The sequence below is a fragment of the Mustela erminea genome, chromosome 11, assembly GCF_009829155.1.
Source record: "Mustela erminea isolate mMusErm1 chromosome 11, mMusErm1.Pri, whole genome shotgun sequence".
Taxonomy (NCBI): Eukaryota; Metazoa; Chordata; class Mammalia; order Carnivora; family Mustelidae; genus Mustela; species Mustela erminea.
In genome coordinates this window covers 71,462,056-71,475,787 of record NC_045624.1, presented here as the reverse complement: position 1 = coordinate 71,475,787, position 13,732 = coordinate 71,462,056, and the positions used below count along the sequence as shown (strand labels likewise).

At 33.3% G+C, this 13,732-nt stretch overlaps 1 protein-coding gene across 7 annotated transcripts in view; it reads left to right on the top strand.

Annotated features, from left to right (window-relative positions):
- The window catches only part of AKAP9 (A-kinase anchoring protein 9), a 194,756-nt gene that overhangs the window by 145,140 nt on the left and 35,884 nt on the right, over positions 1-13,732 (top strand). For 5 of the 7 annotated variants that reach the window (XM_032305898.1, XM_032305897.1, XM_032305899.1 and 2 more), the window contains 9 exons: positions 681-893; positions 1,838-1,876; positions 3,259-3,491; positions 4,618-4,737; positions 5,364-5,540; positions 6,172-6,276; positions 11,080-11,232; positions 11,589-11,768; positions 12,591-13,664. In XM_032305898.1, the coding sequence (XP_032161789.1) occupies positions 681-893; positions 1,838-1,876; positions 3,259-3,491; positions 4,618-4,737; positions 5,364-5,540; positions 6,172-6,276; positions 11,080-11,232; positions 11,589-11,768; positions 12,591-13,664 (2,294 nt within the window). The remainder of the gene's footprint in view (positions 1-680; positions 894-1,837; positions 1,877-3,258; positions 3,492-4,617; positions 4,738-5,363; positions 5,541-6,171; positions 6,277-11,079; positions 11,233-11,588; positions 11,769-12,590; positions 13,665-13,732) is intronic. The other 2 variants (XM_032305900.1, XM_032305903.1) reach the window with 2 other exon arrangements.

Genomic DNA, 13,732 nt, shown 5'->3' with positions numbered 1-13,732 from the left:
CTCTGTCAAATAAATAAATCTTTAAAAAAAAAAAAGGAAGAAGAAAGAAAGAAAGAATTTAATAGAATTACAGAAAGCATTGAAATTTTTGGAAAATATAAAAACTTATAATGGTCATTTGTTACCATAATCCCACAATCCTAAAGTAAATTTAACGAAGTAATTTAGGGATGAAAAGACCAAAGCTAAGAAATGTTAATAAATTGTTCAAAGCCACCATTAAATGGTGATGCCAGGCTTTATGCCTCTAAATCTCATGCTGTTTATATTCTGCCATACTGTTGTTGGGTGTTGGCCTGCTAGAACCACTTAAAATATCAACTTTCTCTAGTATATTTAAAATGAGGTTTGATTCACAAGCATCTTATTTATATTGCTTTCCAGGAACCTGTCTCTTTATATCTGTGTAATAAAATGAGTTACACCTACATGATGTAATGCATTAGCATAGCAAAATAAAACAAAAGTTCAAAGGAACTTCATATTTAGGCACAAAGGTTAACAACCAAAAGGTTGCATTGAACGTATCGTAATTGCTACTGCTATCAGCAGCAGATTCATTCAGAACATTTAATATGTTGGAATGAAGTTTCACTAACAGTATACCTGTTACTTACATAACACCGAATGGTAAGATTTGAAATGTTATAATCTCATTCCCTGTTAATTTTATCTTACAGGTGTCATTGATGGCTATGCAGATGAAAAAACTCTTTTTGAAAGGCAAATTCAGGAAAAAACTGATATAATAGATCGTCTTGAGCAGGAATTGCTATGTGCAGGTAATAGATTACAAGAATTGGAAGCAGAGCAACAGCAGATCCAAGAAGAAAGAGAATTACTGTCGAGACAGAAAGAAGCTATGAAAGCAGAAGCAGGCCCTGTGGAACAGCGTATGTATTTTTAGACTTTGTATATGAAACACTCCTTAAAAGTTCAAGGTGGTTCTTTTCCCCTTTCATTGTCTTTATTCCTGTATTTTATATGAGGACTGAAAAATTAAAAGAAAATCTACCTTTTCGGTAAATGTTTTATAAGCCAACCATGTAGAGTCAGGGGTGTTTTGTTTTGTTTTTCCTTTGGCTGATTTTAACTGGAAAAGATAATCCTTTATCCTTGAACTTCTACCTTTAAAGAAAGCTGCATATAATGAAGAAGGATATTTTTCAAACCATGTAAGATTAAGTACTTTTAATAGCATAAAGGCAGGAAAAATGTGTACTTGGAATAAATAACTAAGAGTACTGATCAGCACTTCGGGCAAGCAAGGAGGGGTGGATTTTGGCCTGCAGGAGAATAGATTGAAAAAGGTCAGTGACTATTAGAAGCAGGCAGACATCGGGTTTAACCTGTGTAGGAGTTCAAAATGTACAACTTACAAATAACCTTTAATCTTTTCTTAAATGAGAAATCAGATGTGATATCTTTGTTTGGCAGAGAAGAATGTGAGCCATTATGACAGTGGAACTTGAAATCCTTTTTATCATATCCTCTCACTTTCATAGTACACATGCAGTTAGAATTATAAATGTGTAGTTTCACTAGTTGAATTTTACCAATTTAGAAATATGTACAGCAGACATTTTTATAATTTCGTGCAGTTGTTTCTGGTGCTCAAATTTGTTTAACACAGGTTTAGAGTTGGAATTTTTTAATATGCGAAGTATATAGATCATACATGTAAAATATTTAAGAAATACTGAGACATCAAGTGTTACTAGTGGTTTTAACTTTTACTTCTGATTCTTTTGTGTATACGTATTATCTTATTTTAGGAAATAGACATGTAAATTATATCTTTGTTCTGTATGTGTGTGTTTTCTTTCTATTCTTATAGGACTAGTAGATGCTGCAGTCGATGCAGCACCTGGAGCAGGTGTGTTTATACAGTGGCATGGCCAGTCTTTGGGTGGTAAACTTACAACTCCAAAAATTGGGTGACCCTTGGATTTTCAATCACATACCTCTACTTTTCCAACTAACGTACCTCTGATTTTACTGCTGTGTTTCATACTTACAGCTTTTCTCTTTAACAAAAAACTTTACTTGGAATAAAATACATATTTACATTTGAAATTAACAACTGAGATTCATAATGATCATCATCTTATATCTGTTTTTCCACAGAGCTTAAGACCATTTCAATTTTTCAGAAACAAATACATTAAACTCTTGGAGCCTATAACTTTAAAGTGCTCTTTCTAAATCAGGAAATATAAGATGATGGTAACAATAGGATCAATGAGATTTAGTAAAGTTAAGAGACTTTCTGGTTCACTTAGTTTTATATTAACGTCTACATCAGTATTGTTTTAAAAGAAAATAGATTCCTAGTCCTGAGTACATTGTTGGCAGACTGAGTAGTGTAAAGACTCTCGAGTTATGTTCCTTTATTTTTTCATTAGAGAATTGTTTTTCTTTGCTATTTATACTTAATAATTGTATTATTAATATTAATAATAATAGCTAACACTTATATAGTGCTTACCATACTCTAGGCACTATTCTTTATGTATATTAACTCATTTGATCCATAATAACTGTTAGAGATCAGTACTATTACTACCCCCAGTTTATTTATAAGGAAATTGGAGGACATCATACTACGTTTCACATAGGAGATAAGTGGCAGAGCTAGGATTTGAATCCACAGTCTCTGCTCTTAGGCAGTACACCATACCGCCTCTCATACTTGTCAGTTTTTTCTTGATACATTTATGTATGAGCATGCAAGACTAACTCAGGAATATGGATCTAATAAGGAAAAAGACTAACAGGAAATTCTGATTGTAGTTGTATTTTTTTTTTCTATAACTCTTACTTGCCTTGGTTAAAAATGTACAGTATTTGATCTTCATGTGTATTGTGTATGCATATAGAAGTGACTTTATTGGCTTGATTTTTGCCTGAGGTGAGTTATTTCTGTGCTTAAATTTAATTAGACTTTGTTCTTTTCCTTATAGTGCAAGTGGATTTACTTATTTTTTTCAATTATTTGCTATGGCATTTTCACAAGTATTGTTTTTAGTGATAGGATCATTCTTTTTGTTAATACAGTATAAGTTTTGGTATTAGCTTGCTTACTTATATAGGAATGTGATAATTTGATATTTTCACAGGAACATTTTCCTTTTTTCCATGAGTTTGAAATAAAACTCAGACCTCTTGTTTCATAAGGTAAAATCTGAGCATAGTTATCAGTGATTTCATTATTATTAGTTATGATTTAACTTAGAATATTTTTATATTTATAAACAGAATTACTACAGGAGACAGAAAAACTAATGAAGGAAAAACTAGAAGTACAGTGCCAAGCTGAAAAAGTACGTGATGACCTTCAAAAACAAGTGAAAGCTCTAGAAATAGATGTTGAGGAACAAGTCAGTAGGTTTATAGAGCTGGAACAAGAAAAAAATGCTGAGCTTATGGATTTACGACAGCAAAATCAAGCACTGGAAAAGCAATTAGAAAAAATGAGAAAATTTTTAGATGTAAGTATTCTCAACTTGAATATTGATTTTCTCAGTATAATGCTTACTTGCTGTAACTCTAAGTTATGACTTTTAAATTATGAAGAGACTCTTGAACTCTAGCATTTCATATGTATGTGTTTTCTACCAATTAACTGAAAAGTACTATTCCAAATAGTTCACCTATCACAGTTAAAAGCAGTGCAAGCAGATTATGAATAAACCCTACCAGTTAAGCCTTTTCCAAATTCAGTGTTAAGAAGCTTATCCTAGTCTTTCCTTTAACCAACTGCAAAAACAGGTTGAGGATCCTGAGTAAGGCTAACTGGCCAATACTGTTTGACCCAAAAAAGATATACATAATAACAGTGTGCTTTGGGAAACAGGGGATTGGAAGTTGTTATGCTGTCATTATTGTCTTCCAAAATGATATTAAGTCTTCTAATTTCACATGGATTTTCTTCTTTGAGATTTCATTTAAGGCCTGATATTCTCTTTATAGACCAGGGAATCAGATTCTGACACATTTTATAACTTTAGATATGAAATCTAGGTTAGGATAAAAGAACTTTATTTACTAAATAATCTGCTCTGCTTTTTTTTTTTAAATGACTGAATAACAATGGAATTACTCTCTTTTTTTTTTAAGATTTTATTCATTTATTTGTCAGAGAGAGTGAGCATAGGTAGACAGAGAGGCAGGCAGAGGCAGAGGGAGAAGCAAGCTCCCTGCTGAGCAAGAAGCCCGATGTGGGACTCGATCCCAGGACGCTGGGATCATGACCTGAGCTGAAGGCAGCCGCTTAACCAACTGAGCCACCCAGGCGTCCCTGGAATTACTCTTTTGTTCCAGAAAAATAAACTCATTTTTGGAACAATATTTTTATATTAGTCTATATTTAACATTCAATTTTTTAATGTTCCTCAAATAATATTTAAATGCATAAAGTTTCATCAAAGAGTTCAAATAGGCTACGTACCATAGAAAAGATGGTATCTTTTTAAACCTTTTGGTTTGGGCTAGTCTGTGGTCATCAGTTGTTTGTCTTCAAATAAAGCTATGTGTGTAACTAAAGGGAAGTAGCAGAAATAATAGCTTCAATATATGTTGTTTCATCTGTTACTGTTATTGTTATTTAAACTTCAGGAGCAAGCCATTGATAGGGAACATGAGAGAGATGTATTCCAACAGGAAATACAGAAACTAGAACAGCAACTTAAGGTTATACCTCGTTTCCAGCCTATCAATGAACATCAAACTAGAGAGGTAAGAACTTTACTGATGTTGTCTGCCTTACAATAATTTGTATATTATGTGTAAAATAAGACGTGTATTGTGAAGAACTTAAAGGAAATTCTTTCTATTATATATAAGTCTTCAAAATCAGAAAATTAAAAATGTCTTCAGTGTGAAAGAATCTTGAAACTCTAAAAACTGTTTGCATTGAAATTTATCTTCCAGTATTACCCAATTAAATAAACTTCTCTGCTTATTTTTTCTATTAAGGTTATCTTATCTCACATAAGAATGTAAGTCAGTACTCTGTAAACTTGTCATTTTTATTAGGTTTTAGTGTGGTTGAACCATTAGAGCTTATACTTTATTTGTACTTTATTTAAAAATGTAATTTTTTTCTCCTCCTAGCTGGAGAAAATCTTTGTCATAAGAGAAAGAATTTTTGTAAAGGGTTGATGAGAACAGTATTATTTCTGTTTTGTTAGTACTGTTTTGTTTTGTCAACTCAGAAAATGTCACCATAGTTGGAGATGATCATTGCTATCCTTATAAAAAATAAAATTAGCATAATGTCTGAAAATACTTTTTGAAATGAGGATAGGTTATTAGCTTGTTGAAATTTTGTTTTAATTAACAGTTTTTGCTCATATTTCCAGGTTGAACAGTTAACAAATCATTTGAAAGAAAAAACAGACAAGTGCAGTGAGCTTTTGCTGTCTAAAGAACAGCTTCAGAGGGATATCCAAGAACGGAACGAAGAAATTGAGAAATTGGAATTCAGAGTAAGGGAACTGGAGCAAGCCTTACTCGTTAGTGCAGACACTTTACAAAAGGTGTGCCATTTTCTTTAGGTTAATTGTATCAAGTATTGTAATGCCAGTTACTCTTAGTTACATGAACATCAGTTCCTTTAAATAAAAATTACTACTGACTTTTTATTGATATTATTACAAAATATAAATATACCTTTATGTCTTTAGTGACATCATAACTATATCTGTTTATTCCTATCTCCAGATGTTACTTGCATACCTTAGTCCTGAGAAAGGAAGATAAGCTAAACCAGAAGAATTAATGATCCTTTTAACAGTCAGTAAGGTTGTAATTGTAAAATAATAGCCAAGTGAAAAAGCTGTGGACACCAGTTGAGGCTGATGCTTTATCCCAGACTAAGGAATGAAGTCTATTCCCATTATATTGCAGAAAGCAAGAATGAAAGAAGAGCAGGATTAGGAAGGGAGCAGTTCAGGGGATAGCCTCCTCCGTTTTACCTGAGGAATGAATTTTAAGAATGTCAGATATTCCTGTTTATATAAAAATGCATTCAAACCTGCATATCTATAACTTTGATTATTCACTCATGTAATCAACTGCTAATTGGAGAAATGAAAGTGCTACTTCTCTAATTAAAATGAATCATGATTTAATGTCTGAAGTTTTGAAAAAATTCTTATATATTTAAAGGTAGAGGACCAAAAACTGTGTGGAGCTATAGAAGCTAAAGCAGAATTGTCCCTAGAAGTACAGTTGCAGGCTGAGCGAGATGCCATAGACCGAAAGGAAAAAGAGGTAAGTGGTTTACCTTTAATGACAAAATGTGGTTTGAAATATTTTTAAATAATTTTAAATAAGTTATTCAAGAATATCATTTGTATAGAATGGAATTTATAATCTGAAACCAAAGTTTAGATGATTTCTTAGCTCATTGCTTAAGTTGATCTTGAAGACAATAAAGATTTGAACAAATACGTTGGTATGAGGAAGAGTGTTATAGGTAGAGGGGACAAATATAAAGGCCTTGACACGGGAAGAAGTTTTAAAGACAAAAAGAAGGTAAATATGAACTGAGTGAAGAGGAGAGTGTAGAGAGAGTTGTGTTAGTACAAAACTTTTTCTTACTTACCATGGGCTTTGAAGTATTGCTAGTTTGCTCTAGGGTTTGGTTTTTGGGTTTTTGGGTTTTTTGTTTTGTTTTTTAAGTTACGTTGCCCTGGGAGGTTATTATTGTGCTATTTTACAATATACTAAACATGTTCTTAAAACAAAAGTTTAACAATACAGTAATTATATAAAGTTTTCCTGTGTTTTTCTACTGCCCCCTTCTCAAACAAAAAGAAAATCCACTTTTAATACAGTAATAATTTCTAATTTCAATTTAAATTAAACTTATTTAAATCTTGGTCTACTATTAGCTTTTCTAAAACATATTGTACTTTGCATTATCTAGCTATATCATATCATTTAAAATACTTAAGGTGTTTTAAATTGCATTTTTATTTCCACATAATTTTCTCAGGATATTTAATATATTTTAACAAATATCTATTGAACTTAAAGAGTAAATGAATGTTAATAAGTCCCTTGTAAAATATAAGAATGATTTAGACATCAATTAAAATCTGGCTCAGAAAAAAGCCCTCTAAGTGATGAATAGAAATGATCATCTCCATGAGAAGGTTTATTTTCTCACTATCATATTACACTGACTAATGTTTATCTAGAAGATTCTTGATTATTTTGCTTTTTTGGTTTTTCTGCAACATGCAGGCAACACTTGTTTATCTGTAACCACTTTTATGTGTTTTGAAAAGAACATTTAAAGTGCCTTACAGTAATAGAGAAATTGTCTGCTCTCTAAAAAGATAGACTTTCAAAACTGAACCCTGAAACAATGATAGTTGTATGAATAGTTGAGATAGTTGATTAATTAACTTTATTAACTTTATATTTTAATTATCTTCTGAACTTAATGTAACATTACTGACACTTAATATTTTGAGGTCAGTATTTGATAGCAGTCTACATTTTACTCAGAATCATAGCTGTTCAGAACTACAAGGAGGCTGGTCAGCCAGATTCTGTCAACCAACTCGCAGTGTTTTATAGATAGGACAGAGCCAGGTGTGTTGAGTGAGTAAAGGGTTAAAATGATAGTTCATCCTAGTCTACCTAGTTTTTAATAACAGTGACAAGTACTCTGTCAGAACCCACTCATCTCTGACTAAAGACTGAAAGAGAGGAGGAACATAGAATTAAAAGATAAATCTTTTGGGCACCTGGGTGGCTCAGTGGGTTAAGGCGCTGCCTTTAGCTCAGGTCATGATCTCAGGGTCCTGGGATCGAGTCCCGCGTCGGGCTCTCTGCTCAGCAGGGAGCCTGCTTCCCTATCTCTCTCTCTCTGCCTGCCTCTCCATCTACTTGTAATTTCTCTCTGCCAAATTAATAAATAAAATCTTAAAAAAAAAAGATAAATCTTTTAATGAAAATAACTTCTTAAGCATTCTTCCTGCGTTAGGCAAATGTTTTCAGATATCTGATGGAATATCAACAGAAGATGTCTGTATGTGTCATTTATTTTTTCTACTATTCTCATAGCCTTAATCTGTGCACAACTTTAAGTTTATCGTATGTTTAGAAATGCAAATGAATAGAAAGAGAAGAAACTTTAAAGATAGGATGATAAGAAAAAGGAAATAATGTGGGGAAAATAGAAGGAAGAATTTCTTTAAGAAAAAGATGCCTTCAGTAGGTCTTAACTCTATAGAGCTAATGAAATCTAGCTCATAGATGGCAGTAATAAATGATCATAGTTAACTTTGTAGAGGTCTGTGCTATAAAGTGGTATTTTAAAAGCCTGATGTCATTAATCTTTACAGTCTCCCTGAGGATAGGCTCTAGTGTTAACCTTCATTTTACAGATGAGTAAACTGAGTCTTAAGAGAGGTTAAACAACTTGTTCATAGTCACACAGTAGGTGGTTGAGCAAGCATTCCTCCTAGATTTCTCTGATTCTGGAGTCCTGTGATGCTGTACTGCTAAAGAATTGGGGAATATTTTGCCTTGTTGGTAAGAAGTATTAAAGACTATCACTCAACATTTTTTAAGACCGTAGTACATGTTGATTACCACTATCCAGTTGTAAAGCTAGCAGATTTCAAAGATCTAATGTCTAACTAAAAAGGCATATACACATTTGAAAGCAATTAAAAAAGGTTTTAAAAGAAAACACAAATAGTTGCAAATTAATATAATCTAAACAGTATAGATAACATTTAGTAGCTGAAGTAAACTGGATTAAAACAAATAGCCACCATTCTGTTTTAAAACCCTAGTAATATTCTTGTGGTTTTGGTTGTTATAGGCTCAGTAATAGGACAGCCTGGGACTGAAACTAGAGTCTGGCTGAACAGGAGGAAAGAATCCTACAGTTGTTGTCTTTGGGAATTGAGGTCTCTCTTGTGATGACGCAAATTCAGCTTCTTAGAACAGAAATGTTAGTACTTTAGGCCAATGTTTCTCAGACTTTAGTGTGCACATGAATCCCCTGGGGATCTTATTAAAAAGAAGATTCAGATTGAGAAGGTCTGGTGTGGGGCTTTGGAGTTTGTGCATCTCACATGTTCCCAGGTGATGCCAGTTGTGCTGCTCTAGGGACCACATTTTGAATAGCAAGACTTTAGATCAAATTTAGAATTTGACCATAAACTCTTGTGTCAAGAAAGTAAAACAAAACAAATAAATGAAAAAACAGACTCTTACGTACACAGAACAAACTGATGGTTGTCAGAGGGGAGGTTGGTTTTGGGGAGAGGGTGAAGTAGGCAAAGAGGATTAAGAGGTACCCCAAAAATCAAATAGCATTTGAGGTGGAGCATCATTTTTTAACTTAAATGTCTACATGTATATTAAAGTAATACCTTTCATCAAAAGTAGCTGTGAAAGATAAGGATAGGTATAAATACTACTGCATTAGATAACTTTGAAGAAGATAAAATCACCATAGTTTTCAGCAAACCAACCTGATAATTATATATGAGCAACTATTAAATGTGTTTAAGGTGTGTCTACCGAGTTTAATACCAGTGCACAGAAAATGAGTTCCAGACATTAGTTATTATAAGCAGGATAAATGATAGTTAAGAATGTGAGGCTCTAGGAGCACCTGGGTGGCTCAGTCATTAAGCATCTGGCTCTTGATTTAGGCTCAGGTCACGATCTCAGGGTCATAGGATGGAGTCCCACATTGTGGGGTTCCTCACTCAGCAGACTCCTGGAGATTCTTCCTCTCCCTCTCCCTGTGCCCTTCCGACCCACTTGCTTGCCCACACTCTCTGAAATAAAATCTAAAAAAAAGAGAGAGAATGTAAGACTCCAAAGGTAAACTCCTTACCACATACTAGTCTTGTGACCTCAAGACAAGGTACTTTGTTCTCAGTGACTCCCTCCTTATCTCCAAAGTGGGAATAATCCAAGTAAAGATCTCATAAGGTTGTTACAGAGTTTAAAAAATGATACCTATAAAGCGCCTTATGGAATACTTAACAACAAATTGTCTATAAATGATGGCTACTATTATTAGCATTAATACTATTTCTGTTCAGGGGCTTTGCCTTGTTAGTGCTAAGATACGATTCTGATTACATGTCTGGGTGTAAGCAGCATATGGTTCCTTTCAAGTTCTAAGGAAATAAATGATTTATAGGCTACCCTCTGAGCCAGCTACTACTGAATAATGTTGCTTCTGCATTCTAGGTTGCTGTTAATACAGCAATTTTGATCATTCATTAAATATTTATTAAGTAGCTAAAGTAGCTACAAAGCATTGAGCCAAACGACTATTCCGTAATCAGACCCAACTTTTAGAATATAATGGTAACAGCTCTTAAAACTCATTAGTTTCAGTCTCTGTATAACCATTTCGGAATAATTGCTTTAACATTAACAGGAATCTGTGCTCAGAAAAGAGCTAAATTTCTATTGTCCCAACGTATAGGAGTTCTCTTAATTTTATTCTAAAATGGTATTAATAACTTGCTGTTTAAGTTTCTGTATTTCAGACATAAGGAATTCACAGTCTTAGAGTCTACCTCTCCTTTGGTCTACTTAATAAGCAAAGCACATGTAGCCAAACCTTTCATTAGGTTAAGTTTTAGTACTGACTAATTTGAGCTAGTCTCATTTGGTAGCTAAAACAACTGACTTAATTTTGAAGCTTTCTTGAACCTTTTGATAGCAACTAAATTTAACATGAAATAAGATTTAAAATGTGGACTCTTTCCCTTCCTTCCATGACTACTTCTGCTTTGTCAGAAAATTTTTTTGGTAAGAAATGGCCCCTTGAATCCTTCCTTCATCTGAAGTTCCTCTCTTTGCTTTAAGTGGAGTGATTTAAGGGTGATCAGTTTGGAAATACCTAGAAACCACATAGTTATATATACTGGCTTAGAGAAACCCCTTTATTCTCATGGTTCATATGTCTTAAGTATATATGTTTTATACACCTAATTCAGCACTTTTCATTCTCTTTTCCCAAGCATTTGTATAAACGGGTATTTTTTTTTTCTCTTCCCTTTTGATATTTTGGTATCAAAGATTACAAACTTAGAAGAACAATTAGAGCAGTTTAGAGAGGAACTGGAAAATAAGAATGAAGAAGTTCAGCAACTCCATATGCAATTAGAAATACAGAAAAAGGAATCTACTACCCGCCTTCAAGAACTTGAACAAGAAAACAAATTATTTAAGGTAATTAATTAAGAAAAACTTTGTTCATAAATAATTCATAATTTTCGTCTTATCTTAGTATCAAGCACTTACTGAGTCTAGCTGCTAAATAATTCTTAACAGAGGAACATTCGCTGCAAATGGGTTTGCATGAATTTATTTTCAACCCAGCATAATATTTGAATTCATCACGAATGAAAAAATTTTTAGAACTTTTATCAAAATATTTTAAGAATTATTGACTTAAAATTACTATATGATTGCTCATTTTATTTGTACATTTTGGGCACTTCATCTTTTGTAACACTTAATTGGTAGAGTATTCAGAAAATTACATGTAATGATCTATCCAGCTGATTGGGGTTTTTGGTCCCTAGGATGAAATGGAGAAATTGGGATTTGCCATAAAGGAATCTGATGCTATCTCTACTCAGGACCAGCATGGGTTGTTTGGAAAATTTGTTCAAATAATGCAAGAAAAAGAAATAGAAATTGACCAATTAAATGAGCAAATTACAAAACTTCAGCATCAACTTAAAATTACAACAGATAATAAGGTACACTAGTTTTAAATTACTACATGAAATTAAGCTAGAATTTTGAAGGGCAAATGCTGTTTTTCAGCTTCTCTTTGAGTATAAGAACTGAATAAAAGTTAATCCTCTTTTGCCCATTAATTTTATTTATTAAGGTACATTGGCTTCGGGCACCTGGTTGGCTCAGTCGGTTAAACACATGCCTTCGGCTCAGGTCATGATCCCACTGTCCTGGGATTGAGCCCTGCTCCTTCTTCCTCACCCTGTTCTTGCGTGCTTGTGCATGTGCGTGCTCACGTATGCTCGCTCTTTCCCTCTCTCTGTCTCTCCCTCTCAAATAAATAAATAAAATCTTAAAAAAGAAAAAAAGACATACTGGCTTTACGAGCTATATGTATTTTTTATTCCCTCCTAATACTGTCAAGGATTTTTGATGTTTTCCAGAGAATCTCTGGTGACTCAGATTTCATCATATCATTCTAACAAAATCTATAAAATTCTATTTAATATGAATTAAATAAGATAACACCATCTGTTAACCATTTTTATTTTACTACTTCATTCTTTTCAATTAGAATGTATTGATATTGACTATTTTTAGGAAATCAGCTACTAATGTTTAAATCACTTTATATTTAACAGAATTTTCTGAACAAAGTTAGAAGTAAGGTCCTTGTTTGATATGATGGGGACTGTTGGTTTATATCAAAATTAATCTAACATGTCTGAGAAGTGTATTATTTGTGTGAGATCAACCCTTTGAGATCCTGCCCTTAAAATAAAAAATAAAATTCCCAAAATGCAAATACTTATTTATTATGTGTTATTTGTTTTCATTAACAGCTTATTGAAGAAAAAAATGAACTGATAAGGGATCTTGAAACCCAGATAGAATGTTTGATGAGTGATCAAGAACGTGTAAAGAAAAGTAGGGAGGAAGAAATTGAACAGCTCAATGACGTGATTGAAAAACTTCAACAGGAATTGGCAAATATTGAACAGAAGACATCAATGGATGCCAACCCTTTCCCAGAGGAAGCAGATAGTTTAAAACATCAGTTGGATATGGTAATAGCTGAAAAACTGGCTTTGGAACAGCAAGTAGAAACCACTAATGAAGAAATGGCTTTTACGAAAAATGTACTTGAAGAAACCAATTTAAAAATGAACGAGCTAACACAAGAATTACGCAGCTTAAAGAGAGAACGTGAAAATATGGAAAAAATCCAAAGTGTACCAGAGAAAAGCATTAATATGGACATAGATGACCCGAGCAAAACCAAACCTGAACTGGAAGTTCACCTTACTGAGAATGCCTTTAAACCCCTAGAAAATCAGACTTATGTCACGTCTTTTGAAGAAAACAGCCGAAGTTCCATAAGCAGTTTGGAAACAAAGGTGCTACAGCTTGAGGGCACTGTGAGTGCAAAGGACTTGGAACTCACCCAGTGTTACAAACTTATAAAGGACATGCAAGAACAAGGCCTATCTGAAACAGAAATGCTTAAACGGAAGATTGGAAACCTACAGAATATACTTGAAGAAAAAGTTGCTGCTGCTCTTGTGAGTCAAGTCCAACTTGAAGCAGTTAAGGAATATGCAAAACTCTGTCAATATGAACAAGCAGTTTCACCAGAACTTGAAAGAACAAATGTACAGAATTTAAATCCAGTAAGAGACAATGAGATGGACCCAGATGTATTAGCATTAACCTTGAGAATATCAGAATTAGAAAACCAGGTGGTTGAAATGCAGACTAGTTTGATTTTAGAAAAAAAACAGGTAGAAATTGTGAAGAAAAATGCTTTGGAGAAAGAAAAGAAGCTACTAGAACTAAAGAAGTTATTGGAGGAGGAGATAAACCAGGGAGGTAAAGAAAGGAAAAGAAGCCCTGAAGGAGATTTTGAAGTTTTCAAGGTTAGGTTGTTTTTTAATTTTTTCACTTAAATGCCATAGGGAATTCTCTTTTTCTTTGTTCTTAAACT